The 13,749-nt window shown below is 59.7% G+C and overlaps 1 protein-coding gene across 1 annotated transcript in view; it reads left to right on the top strand.

The window, feature by feature from the left end:
* Nucleotides 1-13,677, top strand: part of FARP2 (FERM, ARH/RhoGEF and pleckstrin domain protein 2) — a 92,271-nt gene extending 78,594 nt beyond the window's left edge. Inside the window, exons 16-27 of the mRNA XM_082658131.1 lie at nt 225-358; nt 751-832; nt 1,570-1,819; nt 2,660-2,790; nt 5,954-6,022; nt 6,593-6,682; nt 10,056-10,138; nt 10,957-11,075; nt 11,301-11,461; nt 12,448-12,555; nt 12,737-12,888; nt 13,177-13,677. Of these exons, the coding sequence (XP_082514257.1) occupies nt 225-358; nt 751-832; nt 1,570-1,819; nt 2,660-2,790; nt 5,954-6,022; nt 6,593-6,682; nt 10,056-10,138; nt 10,957-11,075; nt 11,301-11,461; nt 12,448-12,555; nt 12,737-12,888; nt 13,177-13,246 (1,449 nt within the window). The 3' untranslated portion in view covers nt 13,247-13,677. The remainder of the gene's footprint in view (nt 1-224; nt 359-750; nt 833-1,569; nt 1,820-2,659; nt 2,791-5,953; nt 6,023-6,592; nt 6,683-10,055; nt 10,139-10,956; nt 11,076-11,300; nt 11,462-12,447; nt 12,556-12,736; nt 12,889-13,176) is intronic.
* Nucleotides 13,678-13,749: the final 72 nt, after the last annotated feature.

Below are 13,749 nucleotides of genomic sequence, written 5' to 3'. Positions count from 1 at the left end.
GTACATGTTCTGTTAAATACGCCTGCCTTAAAACATGTCTACGTCAGGTCAGAATAGTGGGTCCGATTTTCTGTGAACCTGGGAATATATCCCTTCGAAGCTTTTCACCCAGAATTGCTCTCTTCTGTTGTGCAAACTGGCTGGTCAGCCGCGGCGCTGATTTGAGCTGGCCTCGTGGGGGCTCCGGGGCCAGGTCCCTGGGTCACCCTGAGCTCTCCCGGCAGTGGTTCCGGAGCGCTGTGGTCAAGGCGGACGCCATGCCTGCGGACCTGATGACGCTGCTCTTCTCCAACATCGACCCCATCTATGAGTTCCACAGCGGCTTCCTGCGCGAGGTGGAGCAGAGGCTGGCGCTCTGGTAACGGCCGCAGGCTGCCCCGTCCCGTGCGCGGGAGCTTCCCAGCGTCCCGTGCCCGCGTCCCCGTCCCGTGCGCGGGAGCTTCCCAGCGTCCTAGCTAGTTCGCGAGGGCCGCTATTGCACGAGTCGGCGTTAGTCCATAGGGAACGTCACTTGCATTCACCCTGTTCCAGAGGAGAGGGCAGAGGCAGGTTACAAGGAGACCCCTTTTCGCCCGGTCACCACCATTTGGAGGATGGCTGAGATGGGACAACGGCCTCTGTCAAGTACGGCCTCGCCCTCAGAGGTGCTTGCTGAGCCTGGGACCCCCCATGGCACTGGCAGCAAGCGAAGCGTGTCTCACACGCTGTCGCGAGGTTTTGACCGTGTGTGTCTGTCCGTCTCCACTCCAGGGAGGGGTCTTCCAGTGCCCAGGCCGCAGGCGACCACCGACGCATCGGGGACGTCCTGCTCAGCAACATGCTTCAGCTAAAGGTAGCGCGGGTGTGCGCGCGGCTCTCGGCCTAGCAGCTGGCCGTGTGGGCGCCCGCCTCCGCGTCAGGACAGTGTTCCCCTGAGAGTGGTGCACGAGTCAGGGCAGCTTTCCCCTCAGGCAGCGCGGCGTCCCGAGAGGACGGCGTCCGGGTCGGCGCGCGCTCCGCTCCCAGCGCTATCGCCGCTCGGGACACGCCCCCTCGGGGCAGGTCCTCTGAGAGCCGCCTCCCGCGCAGCGCAGCGCTGGCCGGCACTCTCGTCCCGACACGCTCTCCTCGGGATAAAGCGCGCTCCCGCGGGGCCGCGTCCCGCCGGGCCGGGCTCCCCTCGGAGCCGCGGGCCGGTGCGGCTGCTCCTGCTGAGCTCGCGCCCGTTCCCGGCCTCTCCCGCGGCCTCAGCGCTCCGGGCGGCGGCGCGGGTCGTGCTTCCAGCGCTCGGCGCTCTCGCGGGACCGGGACCGATGGGGTGGGCGCCGCCAGCGCGTCGCCGAGGCCCCGCCCCCGAGGCCCCGCCGTGCCTCCAGGCCCCCGGTTTTGGGGGCGGGTGGTGAGCGCGTCCCGGAGGCGGAGGCGCGCGGCGTGAACTTAGGGCCCACACGCACGCGCGGCCGCCGGGCGGCGCTCCTCCAGCCCGGCGCGTCCCCTGTGATGCCCACCGAGGCAGACCGGTGTAGGGGGAGACCGGACAGGGGAGGGCGGGGCCCGGGGGCCGCCGCTCAGCTGCCCCCCGCCCCGCAGACGCTCACCCGCCACTTCCAGAGGCTCCACGAGGTCCTGACGGAGCTGGAAGCGGCAAGCAGGCGCCTGCGGAGGCTGGAGGCGCTGCGCCGGGACTTCGAGCTGCAGAAAGTCTGCTACCTGCCGCTGAACGCCTTCCTGCTGAAGCCGCTGCAGCGCCTGCGCCACTACCGGCTGCTGCTGCGCCGCCTGTGCGCCTCCGACCGCCAGGACCCCGACCGCGGCGACCAGGACCGCGCCGACCGCCGCGGTGAGTGCGCGCCCAACACCCAGCCCCCGCGGGCACCCCGTTCTCCGCCCGCGGCGCCCAGGGCAGGGGGTCGGTGGTCTGCTTCTGAGCCGCACACCTGGGGGGCCACGTGGCCTGGGGGAAGCTTCTGATGTCGGTGGGCTTTGTCATTCCTGACTTCGGTGAGAGGGACGAAGGAATAAACCCTGACCCTTGTGACCTCAGATAGGACTGACTTCCAGCTGCAGCACAAACGTAGAGCAGGAAGTCACTGCCTCTCAGGTCCGGTCACCGCTGTCTGTCTCTGAAAGTACAATACGAAGAGCTAGGTAGCCCTTCCTTCCAGCGGGTCTCCCGGTGTCCTGAGAATAGATCAGATAACTTTCTGACGTACAGGGAGCAAAACAGACCGTATGATGTGGACAGCGCCCTTCCTCTGCATCCTAAAAGCAAGTGTTTTGTGTTTGCCAAAAAGGAGGGGACAAAATTGCCCAGAATGTTTCCATGCATTTTAGGGGAAATGTGAAAGAAGAGCAGCACAGGTAAAAGGAGGGTGGGCGACGCTGCTTTGCCCGTAACGTTAAATAGTTGTTTATAAAGACTCTGCCCTTTCTCTTTACCGAGCGTGAGCGTTGGCTAGTCAGCAGTTTGGGCTGAACGAGTCCACGTTTCAGGTCATCTGCAGGGACCCACACTTGCTGTCCCTAGCAGTCCTGTGAGGAGTTTGAGTACAATGTTCCTGGAATTAAAACCACCTTTAAATTGTCAGTTCCTGTCACAAACTGGTGGGTGGAGGGTTTCGACCATGCCACCCCCAGCTCACCTGCCCGGGCACCTGTACTGAGGGACCTCCCCACGCAGAAGCCCTCAAGGCCATCACGGAGGTGACCTCCACACTCCAGCACAGCCTCGTCCGGCTGGAGAACCTCCAGAAGCTGATGGAGCTGCAGCGGGACTTGGTCGGCATAGAGAACCTTATTGCTCCCGGCAGGGTGAGTGACTTTGAGAAAGTTCTGTGAACTGGTTACTGTTTTTAATTGAGATATAATTCAAAATGTGACTTGGTGGCTCTCAGTATATTCATGAGGTTGTGCAACCGTCACCACTAATTCCAGAACATTTTCATTCCCCGAAAAGAAGCCCCATCGCTGTCAGCAGCCGCCCCCGCCCCGCTCCCCGGTCCCTGGCAGCTTCTCATCGGCTTTCTGTCTCTGGGCTTCTCTCCGGACATTTCATACACATGGACTCTCACGGTGTGTGGCCTTCTGTGTCTCACTTCTTTCACTCAGCGCAGTGTCTTCAGGCTTCATTCGTATTGTGTGTTGTGTTGGGGCTTCATTGCTTCTTGTGCCTGAATAGTGTTCATTCTCTGGAGACACCGTATTTTGGTTACCTGTTCATCTGCTGATAGACACTTGGGTTGTTTCCACTTTTCGGCCATTGTGAATAGTGCTTCTGTGAATGTCATGTACAAGTCCTTGTGTGAACATGTGTTTTCATTTCTCCTGGGCACAAACGTACATACCTAGGAGTGGAATTGCCGGGCCTGTGTTTAACGTTTTGAGGAACCGCCAGAGTTGTCCACAGTGGCTGCACCACTTTACGTTCCCGCCAAGGGTATAGAATGGTTCCGACTTCTCCATATCTTTTTTTTTTTTTTTTTTTTTTTTTGCGCGGTAGGCGGGCCTCTCACCGTTGTGGCCTCTCCCGTTGCGGAGCACAGGCTCCGGACGTGCAGGCTCAGCGGCCATGGCTCACGGGCCCAGCCGCTCCGCGGCATGTGGGATCCTCCCGGACCGGGGCACGAACCCGTGTCCCCTGCATCGGCAGGCGGACTCTCCACCACTTCGCCACCAGGGAAGCCCTTCTCCGTATCTTGTCTTTGATTCTAGCCATCCTGGTGTTACATAGTGGCATCCCTTCGTGGTTGTGATTTGCATTTCCCTAGTGACTAACATCAAGCATCTTTTCATATGTTTATTGGTCATTTCTGTGCCTTCTTTGGAGAAATGCCTGTTCAAGTCTTTTGCCCACCTTTTAATTGGGTTGTGTTTTTACTGTTGCGAGACTCCTTATCTACTCTGGATACCAGACCCTTGCCAGAACATGACTTGCAATATGTTCTCCCATTTTGTGGGTTATCTTTTCACTTTCTTGATGGTATCATTTACAACACTAAAGGTTTTAATTTAGCTGATGTCTAATTTGTCTGTTTTTTCTTTGGTTGCTTGTGCTTTAGGTGTCATAGCTAAGAAACTGTTGCCTGATCCAAGGTATGAAGGTTTACCTCTGTGTTTTCATCTAAAGGTTGTTTATGTTTTAGCTCTTACATTTAGAGCTGATCATTTTGAGTTTTGTGTATGGTGTGAGATATGGGTCCAACTTTGCTCTTTTCCAAGTGGATGTATAGTTGTCCCAACACCTTTGCTGAACTGTCTTCACTCCTTTGTCAAAAATCAGTGGGCCGTGGAGTGTGAGTTCGTTTTTGAACCTTCAGTTGTATCCATGGGTCTGTATGTCTCCCAGGCTGCTTACTTTCTGTCACTAATTCCTTTTGCTTTGGACTCAGTACTGTCAGCAAAAGAAAATTGTTTTAAGGGTTGCACAAGTCCAGTGGTTAAGAATCCATGCTTCCAATGCAGGGGGCGCAGGTTCGATCCCTGGTCAGGGAACTAAGATCCCGAAAACAAAGGGTTGCACAGGGATGTGGGATGTTCCTGTCTCAGCACAAACGTAAGAGTATTGGAGCGTGGGTGTATAAATCCTGTTTTGCATTAGCCCTTGTTAGAAGAAAGGTACTGCGAGTGTGGGACCATGAGCTCAAAGAAACAAGACTAAGGAAGGTTTTGCCCTCCTGGAGCAGGGCCTTGGCTGGGAGCTGGGAGGGCTCTTGTTACACTGTTGTTTCTCTGAGTGCCCCATGCAGTGACTTATAGATGGTGGCCCCAGGAAACTGTCACCAGAGGGGCAAATAAACAAGAGCAGCCACGTAGAGCAGAGGCCGGGCGGGCTCCCCGGCGCGGCCTTGCGTCAGGGTCTCCGAGTCCTGCCTTAACCCCCGGGGCTCCTGGCCTCCCCAAGTGAAATGTGTGCATCAGTCAGAGGCGAGCCCACCCCAGTTGTCTGAGCGCAGGGTCGAAGAGCAGGGCTGTGAACTGAAGGTGGGTGACGAGGCCCCGAGGGTGAGCACTGCCAGGCATTGAGGAGGCGGGACCTCGGGGAGCGCACCCCCAAGGGCTGGGGTCTCTGGGGAGCGGCGGAGCTGGCCCTGCAACGACGGCGGGAAGACCTGCCAGCTGCGGCCCAGAGAGGGCTGGGGGCCGCCCGCCTCCTCCTGCAGGGCTGTCCCTTGGGTTGGGGCTGGTTTCTCATCTCGCTGTGTCCGTGAGGATTACTGGGTGAGCTCTCCTCCCTGTGCCCTTGCTCAGGTCATCTGAGGGCTGTTAAGGCCGGGGTGTTCTCGGGGCACCAGCCCGTGCTGTTTGTCTGATAGAACAGCGGACGGTAGAAGAGTCCCCAGAAATCGTCCAAAGCGGACTGTTGGGGTCCCCGGGACAGTGCTTCAGCCAGGGCGCAGGCAGTTAGGGATGTCAGACATCTGTGCCCCGGAGGCAGGTGCGGGGCCCGGCCCGGCGGTGAGGGGAGCCCCGAGTCCCGGGGGGAGAGGGCTGCCCGGGACACGGGGGGCTTCCGCTGAGCCTCAGCCCACGGGAGGGTCTCACTCTGGGCCGTAGCACCTTCGTGGCCTTAGGAATCCTCTGCTCAAGCACCAGGGTGGCAGCTAACAAGTCCCCTGTGACGTTTGGTGGGAACCAGGTGTCCTGTCCTCCTCCCTCCCATTCTCAAGCTGCCCCGCCCAGCTTTTCTCAGAGCTGAACTCACGTCATCTCCATGGTGGAACCTTCCAGAAGCTGCCCCTCAACAATGCCCTTTGCCTTGTGTGCCGGCTCTCAGCACAGCCGGCCTGTGGGAGCTCAGAGACCAGGCACCGAGTTAACCGACACCAAACAGGATGCGGGTGACCGAGGGGAGCGGACGGGAGGGAGGCTGGAGTGGCACGGCGGGTCCTCAGGCATCCATCCGGGCAGGAGGGCGCCGCGGAAGGGCCCGAGGTGCCCTCGGCCAGCACACAGGGACCCCGATGGTGTCTTGCAGGAGTTTATCCGCGAGGGCTGCCTCCACAAGCTCACCAGGAAGGGCCTGCAGCAGAGGATGTTCTTTCTGGTAGGTGCGATGGGCGCGGTCCAGGCGGGCGGCCTCATTGTCAGGAGCCGGAGAGGGTCGCAGAAACACTCCCGGGCCTGCCACCTTCCTTATTCTGGGTTCTGGGCACCTGTCTGCAGGATGAGCAAAAGCCCGAAGGTAGAAAAATCCACACACCTGCGGCTGCAGGACCGCTCTGCTCGTGCCAGCGTCAGTTCGCAGGGCCTTACTCACGAGCCCAGAGGTCCTCCCAGCAAGTCCCTGCCGCCAGCAGGTCCCCTTTTGTCAGCTCCCTTCCTCGCGCCCAGCTAGTGGATTCAAACCCCAGCCTTCCTGGGTGGGGGTGACTTTCAGGACCAGCCCCCCAGCGCCTCCCGCCGGCCAAGAGGTCTGCTGGCCCATGTGGTTGCTGGTCACCCCTGGGCAAAATGACTGTACGAATGGAACAAAAATCCTTTTTCTGCCAAAAACCTCCAGCAAACTGCATAAGCACACGGGGCCCTTGGAGTTGAAGTTGGTCTGATTGTTAAGATGTTGAATCCTTGTTACTTGTTTTTAGAATTCATTTTTCTAAAGCTTCTGGTCCCTCAGTTCTCAGACATGCTGCTGTACACAGGCAGAGGTGCCTCAGGGACCAGCCGCTTCCGGATCCGGGGACTCCTCCCGCTGCGCGGCATGCTGGTGAGCGCCCGGCGCCGGGCGGGTCCGGACCGGGGGTCGGGGGCCGCGCCGCGTGGCAGCACCTGCCGGGCTGTTCACGCCTTTTCACCCTGTTATGGCTACTGTTCTCGGTGCTCAAACAGCCCCACCTGCAGCCCCTCCAGGGCCTCTTGACCAAGGCCACCAGCCCCTGCAGGACAAGGCCCAGCTCCGCCAGGAACCCACCTACTCCTCCCAGGGAGCCCTGTCCTTTGGCGGGAGACTCCGTGAAAAGCCTGGGTCGGGCGCTGGGGCCACCGCGCTGCTGGAGGGGTTGGGTGCTGACACAGCTTTGAGAAGAGGAAGCTGGACCCCGAATTCTTAAGACTGTAGAGTGTTCACTTCCTCGATTTTATACTTCTCTCTTTTATACTGACGATTTGGGTTTCTTTGGGCATCATAATTAGTTATTTCACACACACACACACAGCTTTATAATGGTAAAACAGAGACCACCACCGCTAAAGAGAGGGTGGGCTGCAGGGCAGGACTGGCCCCAGGGAAGCTCCCGGTGACCTCCACTGAGTCGTGCTGTGTCCTCTCGTTTGTCCTTTGACCTCCACCCCGTGAAGAGGCGCAAGCTCTGTCTTCAGAGCTCTTGAGGGGCTGGGCCGCACCTCATGCTCTGTCCACACCACATGCCGCCAGGGCGTGTCCGCATCCCCACCGTCTCAGTGCCGCGTGGCGTGTTAATATTGTCTCTGATGAGCGGGAATTCTTCGTCTTAATGGGATGCGGTCTGTCTTCTCCTCCGTGGTCAGTGCCTTCTGTGGCCTTAAAGGTCATGGAGAGACTCCCTCTTGAGTGTGAACCTAGACTCGGCCTGGAACCCATCTTTGGGAACAGCAGAGATAGGAGGCCAAGTTCAGGTTTTTGCTATAAAGATGTGCTGTTTGTCCAGAACATCTTAGGCAGTGAGCACCTCTCCCTGCAGCCCTGCCAGGCCCCGTCCAGGTGTAGGATGGGTGGGGTCCGACCCCTGTCCAGTTCCCAATTCCCAAAGCGTCAGCGCCGTCCTCCGCCCCTTTCTCCTTCGTGGCGTCTGGGCCTTCTCCCCGCCATCCGCACCCTGGGCACTGCACCACCTTCCAGAGAGCATCAGAGCCTCCGCAGGTGTCTCTGTAACATTTGTTCAGCTTTTCCAACTCTCAGCAAAAAGGGGTCAGTTTGAATGACCTCACCTGCCATCCCTGGAAGCAGACCCCATCTGTTTTAAAGTATACTTTTAAAAATTATACCTTCAGCATAGAGAAAAACTGAAGATGTACAGTGAAAAGCACTCATCGTTGTACTACTGCCCAGTAGTAAGTGCTGTCAGCATTTCGCCATCATCTGGGGAACACCCTCCACAAGCTGCATTGTAATCCGCACTGGCTTTGCTCGGCAGTTCACCTCGAACATGCTCCTGTGTCCTCTGCTTCTGCCACCGGCTCAGGAGCCATGAGTAGTGGATTGGGGCGCCGAAGCACACTTTAGTTAACCAGCTCCCTGCACCGGACGTTTTGGCTACGTCTAGTTTCTCAGAATTAGAAACAGCGCCATTGGATCTTTCTACGCGTCCTTAGTTACGGCCTTGAGATAAACCGCCACGCGTGTATGTGAGCCTGGGGCTCCCTGTTCCCACTGAGTGGCTGTAGGAGCGGCTGACTGGGTGGCCTTCCCTCCAGGCCCGTCTGCGCCTGCGCCGTCCCAGCCTTGGGCAGCGCTGGCCATCCACCCCGTCCTCCGCGCCCCAGGGATGGCCAGCAAGGCCGCTTCCTGCGCCCTCTGCTCTCCCCCAGGAGGCACCGGGTGCGTCTGTCGCTCTGACCTGTTAGTGTTGGTGAAGCGTTCCTAAACCCTTCCAGGTCTCAGGTGCCTTCCAGGTACGTAATTCCCGTCACTTTGCCTGCACTTCAGTGTCACCTCAGAGTTTATAAAGTCCCTCCAGACGGGGATCGCGTTTGTCTTGTCCCTAGAATGGCCACGGGCACAGAGGCCCGACGAGTATGTGTTGAAGGGGTGAACTTAGATGTTTTTCTGTGGTCGGTCTGTCCATCTTTTCCTAATTTAGGGTTTCTGTCCTTGGCACGGGCTCAGAAAGTCCTTCCCACACCAAGACTACGTTGCTGTGGGACTTTCTTTGCTGCTGTGCTTACGGTTTTTTCTCTTTTACCTAATCCGCCTAAAATTTGTTGGTTTTGATGTTTTTAGGTTGGGATGTAACATTTTCTCCTCGTATAGTCAGTTTTCCCGTTATTTGTTACATCCTCCATTTTCTTACTGATCCCAAAGTCTGCCTTTATTATATAAAAAAATTCTTGTCCTTACACTTGGATTCTTTCTGAAGGTTCTGTTCCATTTCTGTCTGTCCCAACATCAGTCTACACTCTTCTAATTAGTGGTGGTGTAAGGGTTAGTCACTGTGTGGGTAAGTTCCTTCCCTTATTTGTCCTTCTTTTTAAACAGTTCTTTGCTCAAGTATTTATTTAATTCTTCTAAATAAACTTTGGAGTCATTTGGACAGATTCCTTCAAGAAACAACATTGGCGTTTCTGTGGAAATTGCATTAAATTTACATATTGACTTGGAGGGGGCGGCCGACATCTTGATAACCTTCTCCTCCTGGCTGCGCTCCTGTTAGTTTCAGACCCTTTTAAGTCCAGCGTGAGGCTCGGTGGTTGGCATCCCATGTTCTGGGGTGGGTCACCTGTAACTGGCTGGTCCTGGGGACAGACAGACAGCCCTCGCTCCTGACTGTGGAGGGAAGGATGGTGACTCCTGGCTTGTGAAAGACACCGTTTCCTTCTGTTTGTATATAAGAGATATTATCAGAAATAACGTGTGGGATTTTGGCAAAGGTGTTTCAGCATGTGGAGGGGGATGGTCACTCTTCTCCCTTTGACTTTGTGACAGGGTGGGTTCCATCAGTCACCTTCCTCATTCCTAGAACAAGCTCACTTCGTCAGAGGACAGTTTCTCCTCTAGGCTGTTAGGTCTGATTAAGGAATACTTCGTTCTGGAGTTACTTCTCTTAATCTCTTATAACTGAGATTAGCCTGAATCTAACTCTGTTAGCGTTTGGTACCACTTTATAAACATGAATTGTCCAACTCCCTTTTCAACTAAAATGCTCAACCTTTTTTCCCGTGCTTGATTTTCAGCTAATAGTGCTGGACCCACCGGTGAGTAGTTGGGTGCCCATGGCCCTCAGCTTGCCCACCTGGGCAGCAGGCGCCATGGCGCGGGGATCCCTTGTGTCTCCTGTAACCCCTCGTAGAGTCGGCGTGGGCTTGGTCGGCACCTGTGTCCTGCCGCAAGCTCGGGTTCCGCCAGCCCCGCTCCGGGTCACACTCCCCTCCTCTCCCGCCCGCAGGTGGAAGAACGGGAGAATGAGTGGTCTGTCCCGCACTGTTTCACCATCTACGCCGCTCAGAAGACAGTCGTGGTGGCAGCCAGGTAAGGGCCTTCCGCCCGCGTTCCGCATCCCAGCGGCCCTGGTCCCCTCTGAGTTGTGAGAGTGTCGCGGTCGCGGGGACACGCAGCCCCTCGAGCACTGCATCAAAGCTACGCGACCGCAGGAGCAGCTTCACTGTCCGTGGGAGCTTGTGACCATTGAGACCATCCGCAGAGACTGGCTGTGACACTGCTGGCTGCTCAAGGGAGGGGGCCGGCGGGCTAGTGGGGGGAGCCCGGCGGGGCGGCCACACCGAGGCCTAGCGTCACGTGCCTCCCGCCCCGGAGCTGGGCAGCAGGAGGCTGACTGGGCCGTAGCACAGGAGCAAACAGACGCTTTCCCCACTCCCCACACCCTGTGGACAGCAAGGCGACCCGAGCTCCTGGCGGCCTGGACGCTGTGCCTGGTCCCTCCCCTGTGGGAGCCCGCGTCCCCAGCTTCTTCCAAAGGTGTCGTCCTGTGTCCGGGCGGGCGGCGCCTGGCTCTCAGCTCCCATCCTGCGGGGTCCTGGCTGATGTCAGAGCACAGGGCACTGGACTCCCACCGGGAAACCCTGGCAGCTTAATTTATGATCCAGGACCCAGTCTCATATTTCAGCTTCACAGCCCCAGAGACCTAAACACCCGTTCCAGGAACCAAGTACCCTGTAGAGCACCCCCGTTCCAGCGTGACAGGTGCAGGCTGGGCCTCCAGCAGCGTCCTGACAAGCCCTCTGGACCCGAAGGATAGGGCGCACGAGGGGGAAGCAGGCACCCTGGCCTTCTGCCCTCCAGTGGGAGGGGGCCCTGCCCAGTGGCTGAGCTTCGGCCCTGCCCCGCAGCACCCAGCTGGAGAAGGAAAAGTGGATGAGGGACCTGAACGCTGCCATCAATGCAGCCAAGAGCAGCGCCGACACGGCCCTGGCACCGCTGGGCAGCGTGCTGTGCCCCCTTCCCCGCAGTGAGTGCTGGCCGGGCCCCCAGGAGACAAGGAAGCTTTCCTGTGGGTGTCACCCAGGTCACGGGCAGCCCGCTGGGCCCACGTGCTCTCCGTCCACGAGGGACGTTTCGGGCGGGCGGGAGCTCTTCTGGCAGGAGCAGCACGTGGTCTCGCACCCTGCCTGCTGCTGGCCGGGGGCGCGGGCGGGTCCCGTCTCCTCTGAGCAGGGGCTGACTTCTCCCCCAGGGCCCTCCGACGAGGTCTCTCTGGAGGAGTCGGAAGACGACGCTCGCAGGGCCCGCTGCTCCTCAGGGGGGCCGGGCCAGCACCGGGCCAGCACTGCCATGCACGTGTGCTGGGACCGCACCACCAGCATCTCCAGAGCCGACCGCAGCGCGGCCGTCGAGGTGCGGCCACTGGAGACCCTGCTTGTGTGGGCTGATGGGACACCCGGGGTCCACGGTGGCAGGGGAGAGCAGCCCGGGTGGGCGGGGCCGGGAGGGCGCCGTCAGGAGCTCTCTCCGAAGGGCCTGTCGCCCCGGGATCCTGGGATGGCTGCCTCCCTCACCGGGAGCGGCCTCTTTGCGCCTGGGTCACCTCTGCCTCCACTTGGCCTGAGCTTCCGCGGAAGCTGGGGGAGGGACCAGCAGAGCAGGTGAGGAGCGTGGGTGGGTCCTGACACGGCGGGGGGCGGGGAAGAGCGGGGATTGTGGCCAGCTCGCTGGGGCCTGCAAGACGGCGGAGTGGCCCTGGACACCGCGTCCACCGTCTGTGCCACCCCCTCACGTGTCAGAGGCGCGGGGCCCTCGTGAGCATCAGCCCCCCACGGGGGCAGAGGCCTGCGTCACGGGGAGGGCCCTACCGTCTGTGGATGCACTCGGGCCCGTGTGCCTCGCCCCAGCGCGAGGTGCGAGGACGGAAGCGGTGGCGCCGGCCGGAGGGCAGGAGGGCCGGCGCAGAGCGGCGCAGGCCTCGGGGCTGAGCGGGGCGGCCCCTCCTCTCCCTAACAGCGCCACGCTGCAGGCCGGGCCGCTGGCTGCGTGGGCCTCTGTTTACGGGGCACCCCTGCCCCCCACCGCCTGAGAACCTTCCTGTCTGGGCTCCGTGTCACAGGGGATTGGTGATGACGGGAAAGAAACTGAGCGCTATTCTACTTCGTTGTCCAGACTTTTTACCACCCTCCTTTGTTAGCTGCCAACGAGCAGAGCGCCAGAGCACGGGGAAGGGCACTGCGCTCGTGTCAGTGCGGAGCCAGCGAAGCCTGTGGGGGGGTGACCCTGGGGAGACACCTGCTCCCAGGAGGCCCCTGGGAGGACAGAGCCCGCAAGAGTGGCTGTCTTGGGGCTGGCGGTTCTTGGACACCCGTGCCCACAGGCTTTTCTTCTCCTTCCAGAACCAGCTCTCGGGATACCTGCTGAGGAAGTTCAAGAACAGTAGCGGCTGGCAGAAGCTGTGGGTGGTCGTCACCAATTTCTCTTTGCTCTTCTACAAAACCCACCAGGTAGGGGTGCTTAACCGAGCCCGCGGGGGGCTCTGCCCTTGGCACTGCAGGCCCGCCAGGCCGCCCACTGCGCCCTCACAGAACCCCCTCGGTTCTGAACGAGCCTGGCCCCGCCGCTGCTGCCGTGCGGGGAGAGGCGGGGGCTGCGCGCCTGGCGAGCGCGTGCCCTGCTGCCTTCCAGGATGACTGCCCCCTGGCCAGCCTCCCGCTGCTGGGCTACAGCGTGAGCCTCCCCGGGGAGGCCGACGGCATCCACAAGGAGCACGTCTTCAAGCTCCAGTTCAAGTCCCACGTCTACTTCTTCCGGGCTGAGAGCAAATACACGCTAGGGAGGTAATTTCGCGGGGGGCTGCCAGGGCCCCCCGTATCTCCTCGGCTCTCCCTCTTCCACTGAGGACACCAGAGGCGGGTTTTCTGGGTCCTAGAAAGGAAGGACTGAGCACTGTTTCCAGGCTTTTAACTGGCCCATGCTGAGTCCCATGCCCTCCTTATTTGGGGTCACTCTTGGGAAGACAGTTGAGCGCAAGCCCACTGGTCTGATGGTCAGAGCACGCCCGCTTCCCAATCTGCTGTGGGCGGGGGACGGGTCCCGGTCCTGACGGTCCCGAAACCTCTTCTCAGGTGGATGGAGGTGATCAAGAGCGCCAGCACCTCACCAGGGAGGGCCGGGACCTCCGAGGAGGAGGCGTGAAGCCCACCCTGCCCGGCTGAGGACAGACCCGAGCAAGCAGAGCAGCACGTGCCCATGACTGCACGTCCCGTGTCCCCCCTCCAGACTGGCAGTGGATGGGCCTCACTCACAGGGACACCTGGGAGGGGCACAGTCCCCTCAAGACCCAGTCACTCCCTTGGCCCCGTGGGGCAGCAGGACGAACACACATGTGCGTGGAAATGGGCCCGGCTCCATGCACTGCCGAGGCTGGTGCCCACCTGCCCTCTCTGCGCCTCCAGAGCAGGACCCTGCCCTTCAGGCTGGGTGAAACGGGGGGTGGGACAGGGCCCCTGGGTCACAGCCACATGGAAGTCCAGCAGAAGCCACTCTGCCGCCCACCCCACAGACCTCTGCAAAGTGGAAGGCAAAGTCCCCGTAATTTATCAGCCCCCAGGAGGTGTGCTGTGCTAACCTGCGTGTGGTTAAAAATAAAGCATCTCCTGTATGCCTGCGTGCTGCCCCTCTCCTTCCAGTGGGCACAC

Source organism: Grampus griseus (assembly GCF_964374135.1).
Source record: "Grampus griseus genome assembly, chromosome: 7".
NCBI lineage: Eukaryota > Metazoa > Chordata > Mammalia > Artiodactyla > Delphinidae > Grampus > Grampus griseus.
The sequence above is the reverse complement of the archived record's forward strand: the minus strand, read 5'-3'. Positions and strand labels throughout refer to the sequence as shown.